Source organism: Mustela nigripes, chromosome 7 (genome assembly GCF_022355385.1).
Source record: "Mustela nigripes isolate SB6536 chromosome 7, MUSNIG.SB6536, whole genome shotgun sequence".
NCBI classification, from domain to species: Eukaryota; Metazoa; Chordata; class Mammalia; order Carnivora; family Mustelidae; genus Mustela; species Mustela nigripes.
This window is the reverse complement of record NC_081563.1, coordinates 40,046,682-40,062,868: the sequence shown is the minus strand read 5'-3', so window position 1 is coordinate 40,062,868 and position 16,187 is coordinate 40,046,682. Positions and strand designations below refer to the sequence as shown.

The following is a 16,187-nucleotide window of genomic DNA, read 5'->3' as shown; positions in this document are numbered from 1 at the left end:
CACAGATGTCCCTAGCTCCCGCAAGCCTCGGTACATGGCCAACCTCCGCCCCATAGTCCAGGCAGGAAGGAGAAGAGGGATGAGATGGAAAGGAAGGGGCAGCACTATGTCAGGAGAGGGAAAACTGCCCCGGAAACACACAGGCTTCCGTCTCTATCTCTTTGGCCAGAACGACATCCCATGCCTACCCCCAGCTGCAGAGTTAGCCAGGAACTTTTCACAAGCTGGGCTGGCTGCTTCCCCAAACAAAATGAGGGTTCTGTTGGTAAGGAAGGAAAGGGGGGATGTAGAGTGGTCAATCGTAAGATATACCACGACTGAGATAAGGTCCTGGGGCATCTGTATAAAGGTGGTAATTAAGACAGCTCTATAGAGATAAGGTTCCCAAGTGGAAGACAAAGTGCAGAGCCGTCTTAACCCCGGGAAGCCCACCTGCCAGGGGCTGGGGAGGAAAGGAAGCAGCACAGGATGGACTGCTAGAAATCAGAAAAGGAAATATTAAGCAAAATCAGTAACTCTGGTGTGACGATTCCACGCCTGCGTTCCAATTATTTAAGAAAGCAGCACGCTAGTTCCTAAGCAAAATGCATTTTAAATTGCTTTATCCTAAATAAGTAATACAGGTGCCCGCAGCAAAAAGAGGTGATTTCTAAAAGTTTACTTCATCAATTCTGTGAAAATGCAGAGATGGCCTGACAGACTGAGTCTGGAATGAGTCCCTTCCTTCCAGAAACCCAAGGTTGAGGTGAGTGAGAACAGGAATGTTTCCATAGCGAGGGTGGGGGGGCTGTGGGACCGAGGAGACTTCAGAGGTGTGGTTTCTGCCATCCTACGCGCACACACACAGTTTAGTCCCAGAGTTGACTCCCCAGGTCGGCTCACCAATGCGCAAACCCATCTGTGGACATGGGACAAACATGGCAGGGCTGGGGCCTGGGATCTGCAGAACAGCGGGTCCAAGTGAAATTCTCCAATCAACTTTCTCCTACTCTCACCCTCCAGGGAGAGGCCGCGGAGAGTAGGGGAGCAGCGTTTTCACCAGAAAAGCTCAAGACTACACCAGGCCAGAGCCTTGCCTGTGGCTTCCAGAGCCCTCGGGGACATGTTATTCCTCTCCTACTGGTTCCAGGAGTCAACCTGTCCTCCTTATCCCCCCAAGCAGACAATCTAGGTGGCTAATTCCAAACCAGTTCTAGCTGTGGAACTTTTTGTTTGTATGAAAGCTCACTTAGAACCCTAAGACATAACACACATGAGCACACAACTGGGGGCACCTGGGTGGTCAGCTGGGGGAGCGTCCGACTCTTGGATTTTGCTCAGGGGATGATCTTAGGGTCATGGGGTCAAGCCCCACGTTGGGCTCCAGGCTCAGTGGGAAGTCTGCTTGAAATTCTTTCTCCCTCTCCCTCTGCCCCTCCCTCTCACATGTTCTCTCTCTCTCAAATAAAAAAAAGTATTTAAAAAAAGAAAAAGGAAAAGAAAAAGAGGCATACAATTGACCTTTTGGAAGGTTTCTCCACCTTAGCACGGCTGACATTTGGGGCTGGGTAATTCTTTGCTGTAGAAAACTATCTGGTGGATGGCATCTTGTGGATGAAGTTTAGTAGCATTTCTGGTCCTCCCCTTCCCCAGCTGTGACAAAAGCCATCTCCAGATGTTGCTGAATGTCCCCTTGGGGGATGGGGGGAAAATTGCCCCTGACGTTACCCACTGGAATAAAATCACTGTCTATATTAAAATTCCAAACATCGCCACATTTTTAAAGTATTGAGGGTAATTAAACACTGCAAAAACTGAAAACTCAAGACCATGGATGACACACTGAAAATACTTGAGTTTCGGTATGTAATCTTTTTAATGTCTGGTTTGGGTGGCTCGGAAGAAACCTGATTCATCAAGGTAAGTGGTCGTGTTCTCACCTGTACAACATGCCAGCCAACAAGCAGGCACAGGCCTGCATTCACATAGCAGTGAGGTGTGCCCGGGGACGGTAGGCACACACACGCCTTCCTGGATCCAAGCGACCCCCTCAGAGTACCATTAACCACCCCACTCCACTCCCACCACCAAAGGGGGGGAAATTCTCTGCACAGTCCTTTCCTGTTTCTACTAGGCAGGCAGTGTCTTACTTGTCTTTTAGGAATAGGAAGTTTCCTGTGTGTTCAAAACCACAAAGGAAGTGTGGGTTTGAGCTCTGGGGCTGAGACTACAACCAACCACCTCCCATCTTCTAGGGTTTGTTCCAGGGCACTTATCAGTGCCTTCTACCAGATAAGAACAGGGAGGGATGGTTCTCTATGAACCAGGAAGGGGCTCTCACCAGACACAGGATCTGCCAGTGTCTTGGTCATGGACTCCCCAACTCCAGAACTGAGAAATGAATGTCTATTGTTTAAGTAAATAGAAATAAACAAATAATCAGTGCCTCCACCACTGCCCTGGCCAGTGGGTTCTGCAAGCTGATCAGGCCCGGGAGCCACAGGAGGAGGCTGTGAAGGACGCAGGGTCCCAGACCTCACCCCATAATGTCCCACCCAGTAGGACCAAGGAAGGACACCCCATGTGCAGTTTAACCAAGTCCACCAAGCTATGTGGGTGTGCACTTTGAGAAACTCTGCAGCTAGTTCCTCAGAGCTGTAATTAACAACAGATTAAATCTGTACGTTACCCTCAAGACTTTCAGATCCTCCTACCAAATGTGCAGTTGTATGAGGACCTGTTTTCTGAAATGGAAAACAAAAGTGTTGCTTCCTGAATGCAGTCTACACTCTACTAATTTTGACCACCAACTAAAATGCAAGCACATCAGTGATTCTGAGGCACACTTTCGAATTTCTTACTAATCAACCAGTATTCCTCTATGGTTGAGAATACATGGTGACTGTCATTCAACCGCTGGCTTTGTACGTGTTTAAAAGTGCTGAAGCAGGGACGCCTCAGCACTGGGTGGCTCAGTCGGTTAAGCGGCTGCCTTTGGCTTGGGTCATGACCCCAGGGTCCTGGGATGGAGCCCCCGCCCCACCTCTGGCTCCCTTCTCGGGGGGGCGTTTGCTTCTCCCTCTCCCTCTTCCCTCTGCTCGTGCTCTCTCTCTCTCAAATAAATAAATATCTTTTTTTTTTTTTTTTAAGTGCTAAGGCAATTAATTCCGAGTCCTCGGAATACATAAACATTCTCCAAAATTAGAACATACCCTGGAACTGCACATGGTATTTCTCCAAGATTTTCTCGAGGTGACAAAGATGTTGATAGGGCTGCGCCTTTCACAGGATCAAATCCGGAGCCCTCTCCCCTGCCCACCTCTCTCTCTCCTTCCCCTCCTCCTCACTCCCCTTCAGCCTAGAGGCCTCCTGCTCCCACCTCCAACCTCAGGGTCTTTACTTGCCCCCGCCCCACCTCCAGGTGGCTCTCTTCTTCACCCTCTTTATTCTGGTCTTTGTCCAAAAGTCGCCTTCCCTGTAAAATAGTGTTCCCACCCCGAGCGCTGCTACTCACTCCTGCTTTACTTCACTGCACTCATTACTATTCATACCTATTTGCCTGTTGTCTGCTCTCCCCACTAAATATAAGCTTCTGAGAAAAGGGGGCTCTAGCGATTTCGTTCACTGCTATAACCTCAAGACCTGCCACAGGGCCTAGCACAGAAAAGGCTCTAAACCCTTGCTGCAGGAAGTGACAAATGAATCAAGGCACTCATCGGAGGCCTGCATCCAGGCCCCCGCAGAACGGCTAACCCAAAGTTGGCATGGTCCTCACAAGAGGCGGACAGGAAAACCAGATCCTTCCCTGTGTCCAGATATCACAACCACTGGGCATTTGTGAAGTGTCCCAAGCACGTCTGATGCAGGGAGAACAGGGATGGGAATCACTGTGTGTGTGTGTGTGTTTGTGTGTGTGCGTGCGTGCGTGCACTGGGGAACAGAGATAAAGTCAAATGACTGTCCCACCTACCTCCATGGGAAATAAAAGGGGCAGTTGGATCTGTTTTGTTTTGTTTTTTAGGAGGAGAGGAAAGAGATAAAAAAAAAAGTCAACAGTTTGGCAGTTTGATAATGGCCAAGTCACCTCTTGTAGGATGCTTGCTAATACGTAAAAAGCAGGGTCGGAGGAGAACATTTCCACTGCCTCTTCTTCCACTAGGATTTGAGTCTCACCTACTTTTAAAGTAAGAACAGGAAACATAAAACTTAGCTGATTCAATGGACACTCCTACATGATGACCATTTACAAAAGAGAAATAGGAAACTGGAATAAATGGAGGGAGGTGGATTAAAAAAATAATAAAAAGGGAAAGAGAAAGTTGGGGGGGACACAGTGTGGAGAAAATGGAGTGGGGGCTGGGGGACAGGAAATTCTGGGAAAGGAGAGCTGGAAAGGAAAGACAGACAGCAAGGAGGAATAGAAGCTTCAGTGTTCTTATCATGGTCTGTTCCCTGGCGCTGGATGGTTTCCCAGGAACTCCTCTCTGCAAATTCTGATACACAGACCCACCCACACACCTTCCTTAGGCCCTAACTCAGAGCTCCCCTTTGGAATCCAAGAACTGCTCCCCCACCCTTCCCCCCCAGGAGAGACTCCAGCCACAGCAGAGAAGGTTGCCCTAAACAGCATAAAAGGCAGTGGGGGTGGAAAAGGACCCCCCTTCACGCAGAACATAGTAAATGCAGGATTTCTGCCAGATCATCTAACCTGAGGGTCTGTCAAGGCAGGAGGGAGGACCACCTTTAATGTGCTGATGCCAAGGCTTTGGGTAAGGCACACCATCCGAGGGCCTGGTACCTTCTTTGCTGGCAAGCACTCGACCGGAGAATCTTGGTGAAGTGTGCTGAACTCATGCATCAACACTCTCCACTGTGTTGAAATATATTTCTGAAGCTACAGTCTGCCTGTGAAGCCTCTTTTGCAGGACAGCTGTAGGAGGGGTGCGGGTGGAAGCAGGATCGAAGTCTGAACCAAGCAAACGTGGGGATCAGAGCTATCTGAGGACAGCCAGCGGGAGCGAAGTCTCTAGAACAGGAGCAGCAGCAGATAGCAGAAGAAAGAAACCTTCCCGTCAGGCAAAGCTGCACCATTAATGCTCTTCCACCCCGTTTTCTGCCGATGCCAGGGAGAGCCAACCCAACGGCAAAGAGAGTTCAGAGTTACATGAAATGACTTCACTGTAGACCAGGGAAAGGGGAGACCCCCTGAAAAGCCCCCGTGTGCCCTCTGTTGCTAGACTGGCCACAGCACGATGACCTGTGGGCTTCTGAGGTGTTAACCTCTATCTTTCAACATAACCTCAAACTGACAGAAAGATGGCAAGAACAGTACAAAAAATTCCTATACACCTTTCACCCAGACTCCCCAACTGTTAACAACCTACCACATTTGCTCTGTCATTCTTTATCATCCAAGAGAATATGCACATTACCTTTCTAACTGTTTGAAAGTAGTTGAAAACATGACATATCTCCCCCCCAATATTTTAGTATTTCCTAAAGACAGGGATATTCCCTTACACAACCACAACATAATGATAAAAATCAGGGAACTGTTGCTTCAATCCCATCTAAAGATCTGATACAAATTTCTTGAGTAGTTCCAATAATGGTCTTGGAGCAAAAATAATCACATGTTGCCATTCAACTGTCATATCTTTTCAACCCCCCCTTAACCTGAAATAGTTGCTTTATTTTTCATGACCTTGGCATTTTTTGAAAAGTACAGCCCAGTTCTTTTATAGGATGTCTGTCAGTGGAGATTTGCCTGCTTCTTCATGTTTAGATTCAAGTTATACATTTCGGGCCAAAAAATCACAGACTAACGCTGGGCTCCTCTCAATGCCTTTTCTCAAGAGGCAATACTGCTGATCTGTCCTGCTGCTGGTGATATTAAATTTGATCTACTGGTTGAAGTGATGGAAGGCAGGTTTCTCCACTGTAAAGCTACTATTTTTCCTTGGTAGTTACTAAGTAACTTGATGGATGATACTTAGACAAAGTAAATATCCCTTTTCTCATCAAATACCTAGTTTAGCACCCACGGGTGGATTCTTCCCCCAATAAGGGTAAAATCCTATGTGAGGACAAACAAGGTCAAACTTCAGGGAAAAACTGGAGCTGGTTGAAGGAATGATTTGGAGAAAGAATTAGCATGTGAGACTGTGAGACTTAATTCAAATAACTCTGGCTTAGGTTCATTCCTCGCAATTAAGGAGAAAAAAACAAAAACATCCCTAGATTTACTTTTGAGAGTATCCCCAAGCATCCATGAGCAGGCCACGCCTGCTGGAAACTCAGCCCTTCAATTCACAAGGTGTCCCATCGTGGTCAAAAGGGACACCCAAGTCCAGAGAGTTGATGGCTGGAGTCATCCCCACCCTAGGGCCCAATTTTCCAGGGGGAATGCTGGGGGCTCAGCCCAGTGACTCATGGCATGCCATGGCATGGTGCAGGAAGGTATGTTTGAAAACAAACATCCCAACTCTCTACTGTCTTAGATGAGCCACAGTCAGGCTTAGGAACTCCGACTTGGCTTATTTAAGAAGTATTTTTTTATAGCTGTATTATCACAAAGTGAGAAACTTCAGGAATTCTTTGACAATGGAAAAAACATTTTGAAATCACATCCTGGTCATCATACCACAACCTGGTAATACCTAATCTTAACATACAGGTCTATCTTCTGTCAGTCTTTGCTCTTGGTAACATATATTTTTATCAGGGCTGGGACCAAGCTGTCTGCACCAGCCTTCTTCAAGCTGGACTCCACTGGAGAATTAGGCCCAATAGAAAAGGATGTGAAAAGCTATTTTCTCAATTCTCCCAAGGATGGCCTATAACTAGAATCATTCCAGAAGCACAGAAGAGAAGTTAATTCATTATCCATGATGGCTGCCTTAGAGGAGGAGGGTTTAATTCTTCTACAGAGCCCAGTTGCAGGGGGATGGTACATACCGTGGGATAATTTGCTCTATTTCCCTAATAACCCTTTAAATAAACATTTAATAAGGCACCAGGCACTGGGGATATAAAGATAAATATGACACGGCCCCTTTCTTCTTTAAATGAATAACCCAGCCAGGAAAAGCAAAAATCCCTTCACACGCCAAACACCAAACAGCGCCATGACAGAGGCCACCCAGGAACCGTCACTTCCCTCGCAGACAGCAGGGAGGCTTTCCTGAGGAGATGATGGGCAAATGAGTCCCTAAAGGATGAGCAAGACTTCAGAGACAGAAGAGAGGAAGAGGCATTCCAGAGGGAAGGAAAGCCATGCCAAAATGCCCAGAGAGACAGGCTCCAGCCCAATCACAGGGGACCTGGTGAGAGTGGCAGAAGATGCGGCTGAGAAGGAACCAGGCCTTCTCAACTGGCCCCAGAGGAGGCGGCACCAGGGGTCCTAAGCAGTTCTGGAGAGGGGGCGCCCACTGAAAGGCAGGAGGCCAAGAGGAGAGGGTGATCAAGAGAGAGGTCACGGAGGTCACTGCTGCTGGGGGAGCTGGAGAAGCCGAGCCAGAGCAGGTGCAGTGAGAAGGAGGCTGATCACGAGACATGGAGGAAGGAACGTGGTGACCAAGCCGGCAGGGGCTCCTCTAGTGCCCGGGCAGCTGAGATCTGGCCTGCAGTTAACAAACTCAGACCAGGAAGGGGAAGGAAAGAAAGCAAAGCCCATGCAGGAGGGCACCCCATGGTGCCACCATTCTCTGGGATGGTTGAATGACAGGGGTGAGGCTACCCCTCAGAGGAGGCCGGAGGGAATGAGACGGGACACTGGAGTAAACCGAGGAAAACTGCTCATAGAACCGCCCTCCTTTCTGGGTCCCTCCAAGCTCTGAGAAAACACCTTAAACAATAGCTCTCCAGCGGGCGGTGGGGGGGGGGGGGGCTGTGGCAGCAAATTATACATGCGGAACATGTTCCTGGAGAACAAGCCTGGGGTGACCCCATGAATACCACAAACAGAGCAAAACCTAGAAGTTACCTTTTTTCTTTCTTTCTTTTTTTTTTTTTAAGATTTTATTTATCTGAGAGAGAGAGCACCAGTTGGGGTCAGGGAGAAGGGCGGAGGGAGAGGGAGAGGCAGACCCCCTGCAGAGCAGGGAGCCTGGGCTCATGACCTGACTTAACCTACTAAGCCATCCAGGCCCCCTAGAAGCTACCTTTTTACCAGAAGATTTCTCTCTTGATTTAAAGAAAATACAGGTGGTTGGGCTGAATGAGTAATAAATGGAGGAAAATGAAAATCCATAGAACTGACAATTAACAAAAGCAACTCTGGGTTGGGTTCCTGCATCCTGGCATTATAAAAGTGACATCGCCAAACCAGACCTGAAGGGAAGGGAAGGTGAAGACCGTTTACGCAGTTATCCAGGATTTGATAAGCTTTACAGTCCTAGAAGAAGCAGACTAGTCCCGTGAAACCCAAATCAGAAGGCGGTAATGACCCTAGAAAAGGGACTGGAGGGACCACAACTGGAACCTGGGGTTTGGCAGGCCGGGGCAGTTTTGAGACTGAAGGAGAGGAAAAAATCCTATAGAAGGAGAAGGAAAGTTTTGTTTGGGCCCCTTGAAACTCAGAACAAGTGAAATATATTTGAACTCTTAACACCAACAACACATATTCAGGTCTGCAAGGGACAGGGTTAAAACAGAGAATTTCCTTTTATGCCCCATACACATCCCTTTTACTCTCTGCTCCAAATATTTGGGAAGCCATTATTTGGGCAGGCCCCTAAGGAGGCCCGCTGCTACTCACATAACCAGTTTCTGTCAGGCTGGGAATATGGGCCTGGGGCTACAGCAACTAGCAAAACGAAGCTCAGACAAGTGGATCTACCACCACAGTCATTATTTCCACAGTATTTCTTTCAAACTTATCCTGCATGGGACAGGAAGGCTGCATTACAAGATATTTTAGATTTGGGGAGGGATGTGTGTCTGGGAAGGGGTTAGAAAAGGCCCTCCCAGGAAGGAAGGAATAGGGCTCAGTGGACATGGGCAGACAGGGGTCGCCTGGGGGGGAACAGCAGGCACCGAGGGGAAAACTTGGCATGGAGTTTCTGAAGGTCCAGCCCAGGAAGGAATAACGTGCCGAGAGAAGCTGAAAAAAAAGAAGCAGGCCATGCCGAGGCAGGTTGGAATTTTATCCTGAGATAAAAGGAGCAACAGGGAGGGGTGGGGGGCAGGGAGTGAACTGGGATTGGATTTTGGAGGGAGCTCTCTTGAGGTCAGACTGGAGATGGGGAAGTCCTCCTGTGCCCTGAGACCAGTTAGGAGGCTGCTGTGGAGACTCAGGGGAGTGACGATGGTGTCCGGGGGAATGCACCAGCCTGTACTGGGAACAGAGCCATCTCAGCCACCACAGGTGACCTTCTCAAGAACTGCGACAGGAGCTGTTCTCAAGCATGGGAGGGAGGCTGGTGCCTCCTCACCACCTCCAGGGCAGACTGCCTGAGTCAGAATGCCCCCTAGACCCTTCCTCTAGGCTCTCTCCCCTACAGTTTCTTAACTTCTCTGAGCCTCAAAATTCTCATTTGTACAATGGGAATAATAATGACACCAAAGTCACATGGCTTTTGTGAAAATTAAGTGAGCTGACATACATAAATATATAAAATGACATAGCTATACAAAACATGTCACACATACATAAAACATGTCTGGAACAGGTGAGGATAAAGGGAGTCGGTACAGCATTTATCTTTTTTCCTGTCCTATCTACGTGTTGTAGCATGTGGGTCCATTGGGAGGGGTTGAGTTTAAAAGAGGATTTTCACAAAGAGCCCACTGCCTCTTTGCCAAAAAACACTGCTAGATTCCTCTGATCCTAGATTTGCTTGGCGGGCACTTGAACCCCACCACCAGAATGAGCTCTGACTGGCCCCCTTATCAAGACAAATTAGCTCAATATTTACAGGCAAAGATGCAGAGCAGTACCGTCCAATGCAGTTGCCACTAGCCACATGTGGCCATGAAGTACTTCATATGTGGCCAAACCAAATCGAGATGTGATCTATATAAGAGAGATTCACACAAGGCTTTGAAGACTGAGTTTGAACAAAAGAATATAAAATTCCTCACTAACAATTTTTATATTGATTTCATAATATCGTGCACATATTGGGTTACCTAAAGTATTTTATTAAAATTAATTTCATGGGTTGCCTGGGTGGCTTGGTCAGTTAAGCATCCGACTCTTGATATCCCCAACTGAGCCACCTAGACCACCCTTCACTGGATCTATCTTAATGGTTATGTTCCTAACTTCTTAATTTAGCTAATTACATCATTACTTTTTGCTGTTTTTCATGTTAATATGAGCAATTAAGATTGTACATTTCCCCTAAACACCAAGTTAGTTGCACCTCACAAGTTTTTTTTAAGTGTACAACTCATCCCACAGGTTTTGACATATATGTTTATTATTATTATCTTTCAAATTTAAATATTTTCAAATTCAAATTTTCAAATTTTTCAAAGTATCTTTTAAAATGGATATAATTTAGTTGTATTATGTTCAAAGAACTTGGTCTGTATGACACTGATTCTTTTAAATATGTTAGGATTTACTTCATGACCAGGTATATACTCAAAGTATAATCCTCACTTCCTGTTTTCTATATAATCAGTGTGATCAAGTGTATTGTTTGCTGGAATAATCCCTTATTTATTTTCAGTCAGCTTGTTCTATCAGTTACTCAAAGATGTATGTTAAAAATCTCCCACTATGCTGGCAGATTTGTCAACTTTTTTTTTATCCTTCTGTTACTTTTTACTTACATAGTTTGAAGCTGTGTTATCAGGTGCATAAGAGTTTAGAAGTTCTTTTTTTTTATATATATATATTATTTATTTATTTATTTGACAGAGAGAGAGAGAGATCACAAGTAGGCAGAGAGGCAGGCATAGAGAGAGGAGGAAGCAGGCTCCTGCCGAGCAGAGAGCCCGATGTGGGCTCTATCCCAGGACCCTGAGATCATGACCTGAGCCAAAGGCAGAGGCTTAACCCACTGAGCCACCCAGGTGCCCCGAGTTTAAAAGTTCTTATGTTATTCAGAAATTGAAACTCTGATGTACCTGTTTCCTATCAATTTTTTAAATGTAGCTACTAGAAAATTTTAAATTATGTGTGGCTTGGATTATCTTCTCACTGGAAAGCACTGGTCTAGAGAAAGGATAAGCAAGAAGTCCACATCAACCAAGTCCTGGAAGACTAAGGACTTGACTGAAGAAAATAATAAGCAAAGAGAAGAGAGTGTTAGCAGCCCTGCTGAAGGACCATACTCTGTCTTCCTCTCTTGCTGCTGGAGTCTAGATAGGAAATGAGACCAAGATGTTTGTGAAAAGCAGAAAGGAGATGAAAAACAGGACAGAAAAGGATGAAAAAGCAGAACATGAGAAAAAGCGGCCAGGGAAAAAGGAATTGTACACATATAATAGAACAACTACTTCTGCTCTGAATTCAATACATTTAAGCCTTTAAATATGAACATGGCAGTATTAAAAACAGCCTTAATGTTCAAAAGGCAGAACTATTATTCCACTAATGTAGAGCTTTTACATTTGTTATTTCTTCCCAAATTTCTCTCTTTGAATTAATCATATCATATGATACTTAACTATAATGATTCCAGATACTAAAAACTTGAAGGGAAAAGGAGAAGGATTTGTAGGTTTTAGGAGTTGGTGAACCATCCAATAACTTAATCCTGGATATTTTCTTCATGCCGGAAGAAGAAAACAAAACTATTTTGCATGACCTCAAAAGACTAACCGAGAAATATGCTTTTCCTTTAGAATGTGGGGGAATTCTTGGAAGAAATCAGGGAGTACAGAGAAGGCAGATCAGAGAAGTAGAAATAAGTACAGAAAGTATGACAGTACAAAAGCAGAGGGAGAAGAGGTTCTCCGAAGTGTTTGCAGCAAGAAGGCTGAGAGCTGAGATATGGTAAAGCAGTTTGGCCAGAGAAACTCTTCCCTGACAACATTGCTTTTGTTTTCCGCTCAGCTCGGCCTGTCCTGCTGCCTGACTTGGGAAACTGGGCATAGAGGTAACTGCACTTGCCGTGAGCATATGGGACATGGGCCATAGCCAAGTAGAAAATGATCATGACTCCTGGTGGGACTCCTGCCTCTCTCCTTAGTGAAAAGTCAATGTTCCATCCATCAGCTAATAGAAGTATGTACTAACCCTATACTAATAAAAAGTAACCACTAATTACCATTTAATAACCATATTGATCACTATGCTAGTAACAATGTAATTATTAAAAAATTGGAATAAAATAGCTTTGCCTGCAGCTCCCAAATCTGAGTACACACGCCCATGGCCCCTTTATGTATGTAGAAATGCATACATATATATATCAAAGAAAGGTACGAGAACAGTCACCTGTCATAACAGCATTATGTGCGATAGCCAAATGCTGGAAACTGCCCAAATGTCCATCAACACTGCACGGATAAATTCGTGATCCCAATGTCTGGAATCAGCAACAAGAGTGAGCACACTACAACTAGAGGCAGCACCACGAGTGAGTACCAGAAACTTCACTCATGAGGAAAGATGTTCTCCCAGAACTGCAGGATCCTTGGGAAGGTAGGGACCCGCACGGAGCACACAGGGAGCTCCTGCTTCTTGATCTGAGTGCAGGGCTGTGTTCAGTTTGGAGAACATTTGTGAACAGTACACTTACAGTATGTCTACTTTTCTATTGTGTACACCAAAGAAAGAAAGAAAGAAGCAAGCTAGCTAGCTCGCTAGGTAAGACAAGCCTGGTAGTGTCCTTGGACTCCTCTAACCTCATTTGTCTCTCACTCCCATGCACAACTTCCTTGCTCCCCCCACTCCCCACCCCCCAGCATGTGTGCTTAAAGTCTCTCCTTGGGGAGCCCACCTATCCGCACCATATTTATGGTTTCTTCCCACACCAGGCTGGTGACTTGTGGCCCCCTCCCCATTTTGAATGCCTTTGCTAACTCAGGTCATTCACGCTGACCCAGCCCTAGCTTTTCCTTTCTGGGAAGTTGGAAAGTTTGTACCATCATTGTGTATCTTCCCAGCTGTTTTATTCTGCCAACACTGCCCAGCTAGACTAAAGACACAGAGCATGCTGTCTGGGAATGATCTCAACCCTCCATAGGCAGTTCAGATTAAATTGTTCCTCAGGAGCTAGAAGGGTGTGGAAGATGAGCCTCGATCCTTATCCCAGGAACTGCTGGCTCCAAGACACACTCCTATGCCCTCCCCCCCAGCACCTGGATGGAATCCCACAGAAAACTCTGAACCTCTTTTTATTGTCTGTCCCCCTCCCCAGAGCCAACCTGCTAGATACATTTTCCCCACTGCTGCCAAATAGCATGGGGCTAACTTGGCAGTTTGTGCCAAAATCATAAGCATTTTCAAAATACGTAGTCATAAACATTGAGTTTTTGGAATTTACGCCTGTTGGCCCTCTCACTCTTCCATTAACCCCCTTATGCTTTCTCATCTCACCCATTTCTTTTCGGGCCTGCGGAAGAAATGGCTATGGATCATAACTAAGGTTCATTTCATTTTACAAAAACAGCTGCACACACATAATGGACAGACACGAAAAAATACTCGTGACATCCTGGTTATGGGCTCTGGCAACTCGCAGGCATCTCCTGTCCAAGCAAGCACTGGTTAGAATTTAGGTGATCCTAGCTCTAAGACTAGAAATGTAAGACATTCTTCTAAGCTGTCAAACTCTCCAGACTATACAAGTGAAACCACAACGGATGGTGTTTTTGAATCTGTGTTCCTCTACTCAACAGACATGGATTCCTCTTCCAGTTTCAGGACATGCAGCCCACTACGGAAGAGGATTAGCAGTTATAAACCAAGAGGAGAGGGAAGCTAAACACCAGAAGGCCAGAGATGAGTCTCCTTCCTCTTTGAAACCCCGGCACCCAGTTTCCTGCTTGGTACCAGAAGCAGGCAACCAGGCAGCACATGAAACTATTTTCTCTTTTAGAAGAACGATACCTAATTAAGCAAAGGCCACAAACACGAATTAAGACATGAGGATATCAAATTCATTTTTCCAAGTTATTTCCTGATCTGCAGGACCCTCTCTTCACTGGCCAACACATTCTTCGGTCAGAACCACTAATCCAGAGGCCTGGAAGGGACCACAGCCATCAGCAGCTCAAGTCTCCCAGTAAAGACCAGGAGATAGAGCCCCACCTGGGGACCAGTGCCGGCCAAGGTCACCCAGCTCTTGTGGAGCAGGGACAAGATCCCGCCTCTCCCTATTTGCCCGGTTCCTCTGAGAGATGCCCTCGGAAAACCTTATGTTACTTACACACTAACGGCGTATAATGAATGCATGCCCACGTTAAGTCACCTACAATTCAGAGGAAAGCAAAGGGTCACCAAAACGTGCCTCTTCCGTAGGGCAGGCTGCAGAGAGGGGGCAAGGAAGGTCACTGCCCAATTTCTACCTACAGACGCCACACATCGTGCCTTTCCGAAGGATGCAATGAGCAGTTTGGGAACCTGCTAATTTACCCTGCAAAGGGTCCCCCAATCCCGTTCCAGGATAATGAGTTAACTCGGCTCCGCCGGCTAGGAAGCTTCCAGCAATGAATTAAACCCCGAGCCGCTGCGGGAAGCCGGGGGAGAAAGGACCACTGAGGCTGGACCCGACATCCTGGGGGTTCACCCCTTTGCCTCTAACCACGTCCACGCTGGCACGGCGCCCCCCGCCCCGTCCACGGGGCCCGAGACCACGATTCTCAGCCCGCGCCCCCGCTAGGCGCGTCTAGGGTCGCCGTGCCCTAGGCGCTGCCCGCGGGGGCCGAGGCGGAGCCGCCGGGCCAGCGAGGTAGGGGCAGGGACTGATCGCCGCCGCCGCCGCCGCCCCCAGCCCGCGGGCCCCGCTACGCGGAGGAGGGGGCTGCGCCACTTACCTCGGCCGGCAGGTGCCGCCGCCACCGAGTCTGTTCGCAGCTGCAGGGGACGCCGCTCCGCGCCACCCGCCGCCTTCGTCCGCATGCTAGGGAGGGGGCGCCGGCCGGCCGCCAGTCCCGGGCCCCGCGCCCCCGCCCGTCCCCGGCGCCGCGCTCGCGCCCATTCAGCACCGGACCGTCCGCTCCCCCGCACGGATGCGGAGGAGGGACGTGGGGCGGGCCTGGAGTCACGAGGACAGGAGAGACCAATCCGAACCCGCGAGGGGGGGTGTCCCGCGGCAGCCCCGCCCCCGGGACGCGCGACCCCTCCACCCAGCGCGGCGGGGGAGCCCCGAGGGTAGGCTGGGAGGAGCCAGGGTGCCGAGCACCCACCGCTCTCTTGAAGTCTGCGTGCGGTTAGCTGATGAAGGAACAAAAGGTACAGCTGGACTGGTTGTAGGCTTTTACGGCGCTTAGGACTGGTACTTGCGGAGCCGGTGGATGGAGGGGCTTTACGTAGTCACGTGCTTCACTTGCCAGCACCACACCCCAGGCCCACCAGGGTTCAGAGTCCCTGGGGCCACGAGACCCTTGAGAACTACCCCAGGGCAGTCTGGGCGTGTGTCTGGGGACTTGCAAAACATCTTTCTATTGTTCCACGTGTCCAAGAAGAAGAAAATAGTGCGGATTCCCGACTAGTCTCACAGTTGGGTTGAGGCCCAGAGAGCACAAGTGAGTTACCCTAAATCACTGAGCCATTTGGTGACAGAGCAGATCAGAACGTGCTCTTGGAGAGCCGCTTTCCATACCTCAGGAGTCTCCCTTGATTCTGGAGAGGAAATGTCATACATATTTTTAAGGCATAAATATTAGTGAATCCCCAAATTCAGGAATGAAAAGGAGTTTAAAGCACTGATATGTTATTTCTTTAACACGGCGGAATGTGTTAATGCCTGCAACATTTCTGTGCCTTAGGACTTGTTGACTCCTCAGTGAGCTCGGTGAAAATGGTCTGTCTTCAGAATTTCCTTTCAGGTGAACAGATAGAATCACATGATCACCGGTATCAGTGATACCGGTTCCGGTTTAAAAAGGAAGATCCTAGACACTGAGTCAAATGTATTTAAGTCAAGTGAGAGTTTTGTCACTCTTTTTTGCAACAGTTTGTGAAGGGTTTGCACAGCTCCCAACAGGGTTTGGAAATGTCTGTGTTCTTTCCCTGGTGGGGGCAGGGGTGCTGGAAAAAATGTGGTATCTGGGTAACAAAGGTCAGAAAGGGAAATCTTGAAAAG

General features: G+C 47.7%; 1 protein-coding gene across 2 annotated transcripts in view; it reads right to left on the bottom strand.

Moving 5' to 3' along the window:
- The window catches only part of ST3GAL5 (ST3 beta-galactoside alpha-2,3-sialyltransferase 5), a 49,805-nt gene extending 34,721 nt beyond the window's left edge, over positions 1–15,084 (bottom strand). Inside the window, exon 1 of one of the 2 annotated variants that reach the window (XM_059405680.1) lies at positions 14,917–15,084. In XM_059405680.1, the coding sequence (XP_059261663.1) occupies positions 14,917–15,001 (85 nt within the window). In that variant the 5' untranslated portion in view covers positions 15,002–15,084. The remainder of the gene's footprint in view (positions 1–14,916) is intronic. The other variant, XM_059405679.1, reaches the window with a different exon arrangement.
- Positions 15,085–16,187: the final 1,103 nt, after the last annotated feature.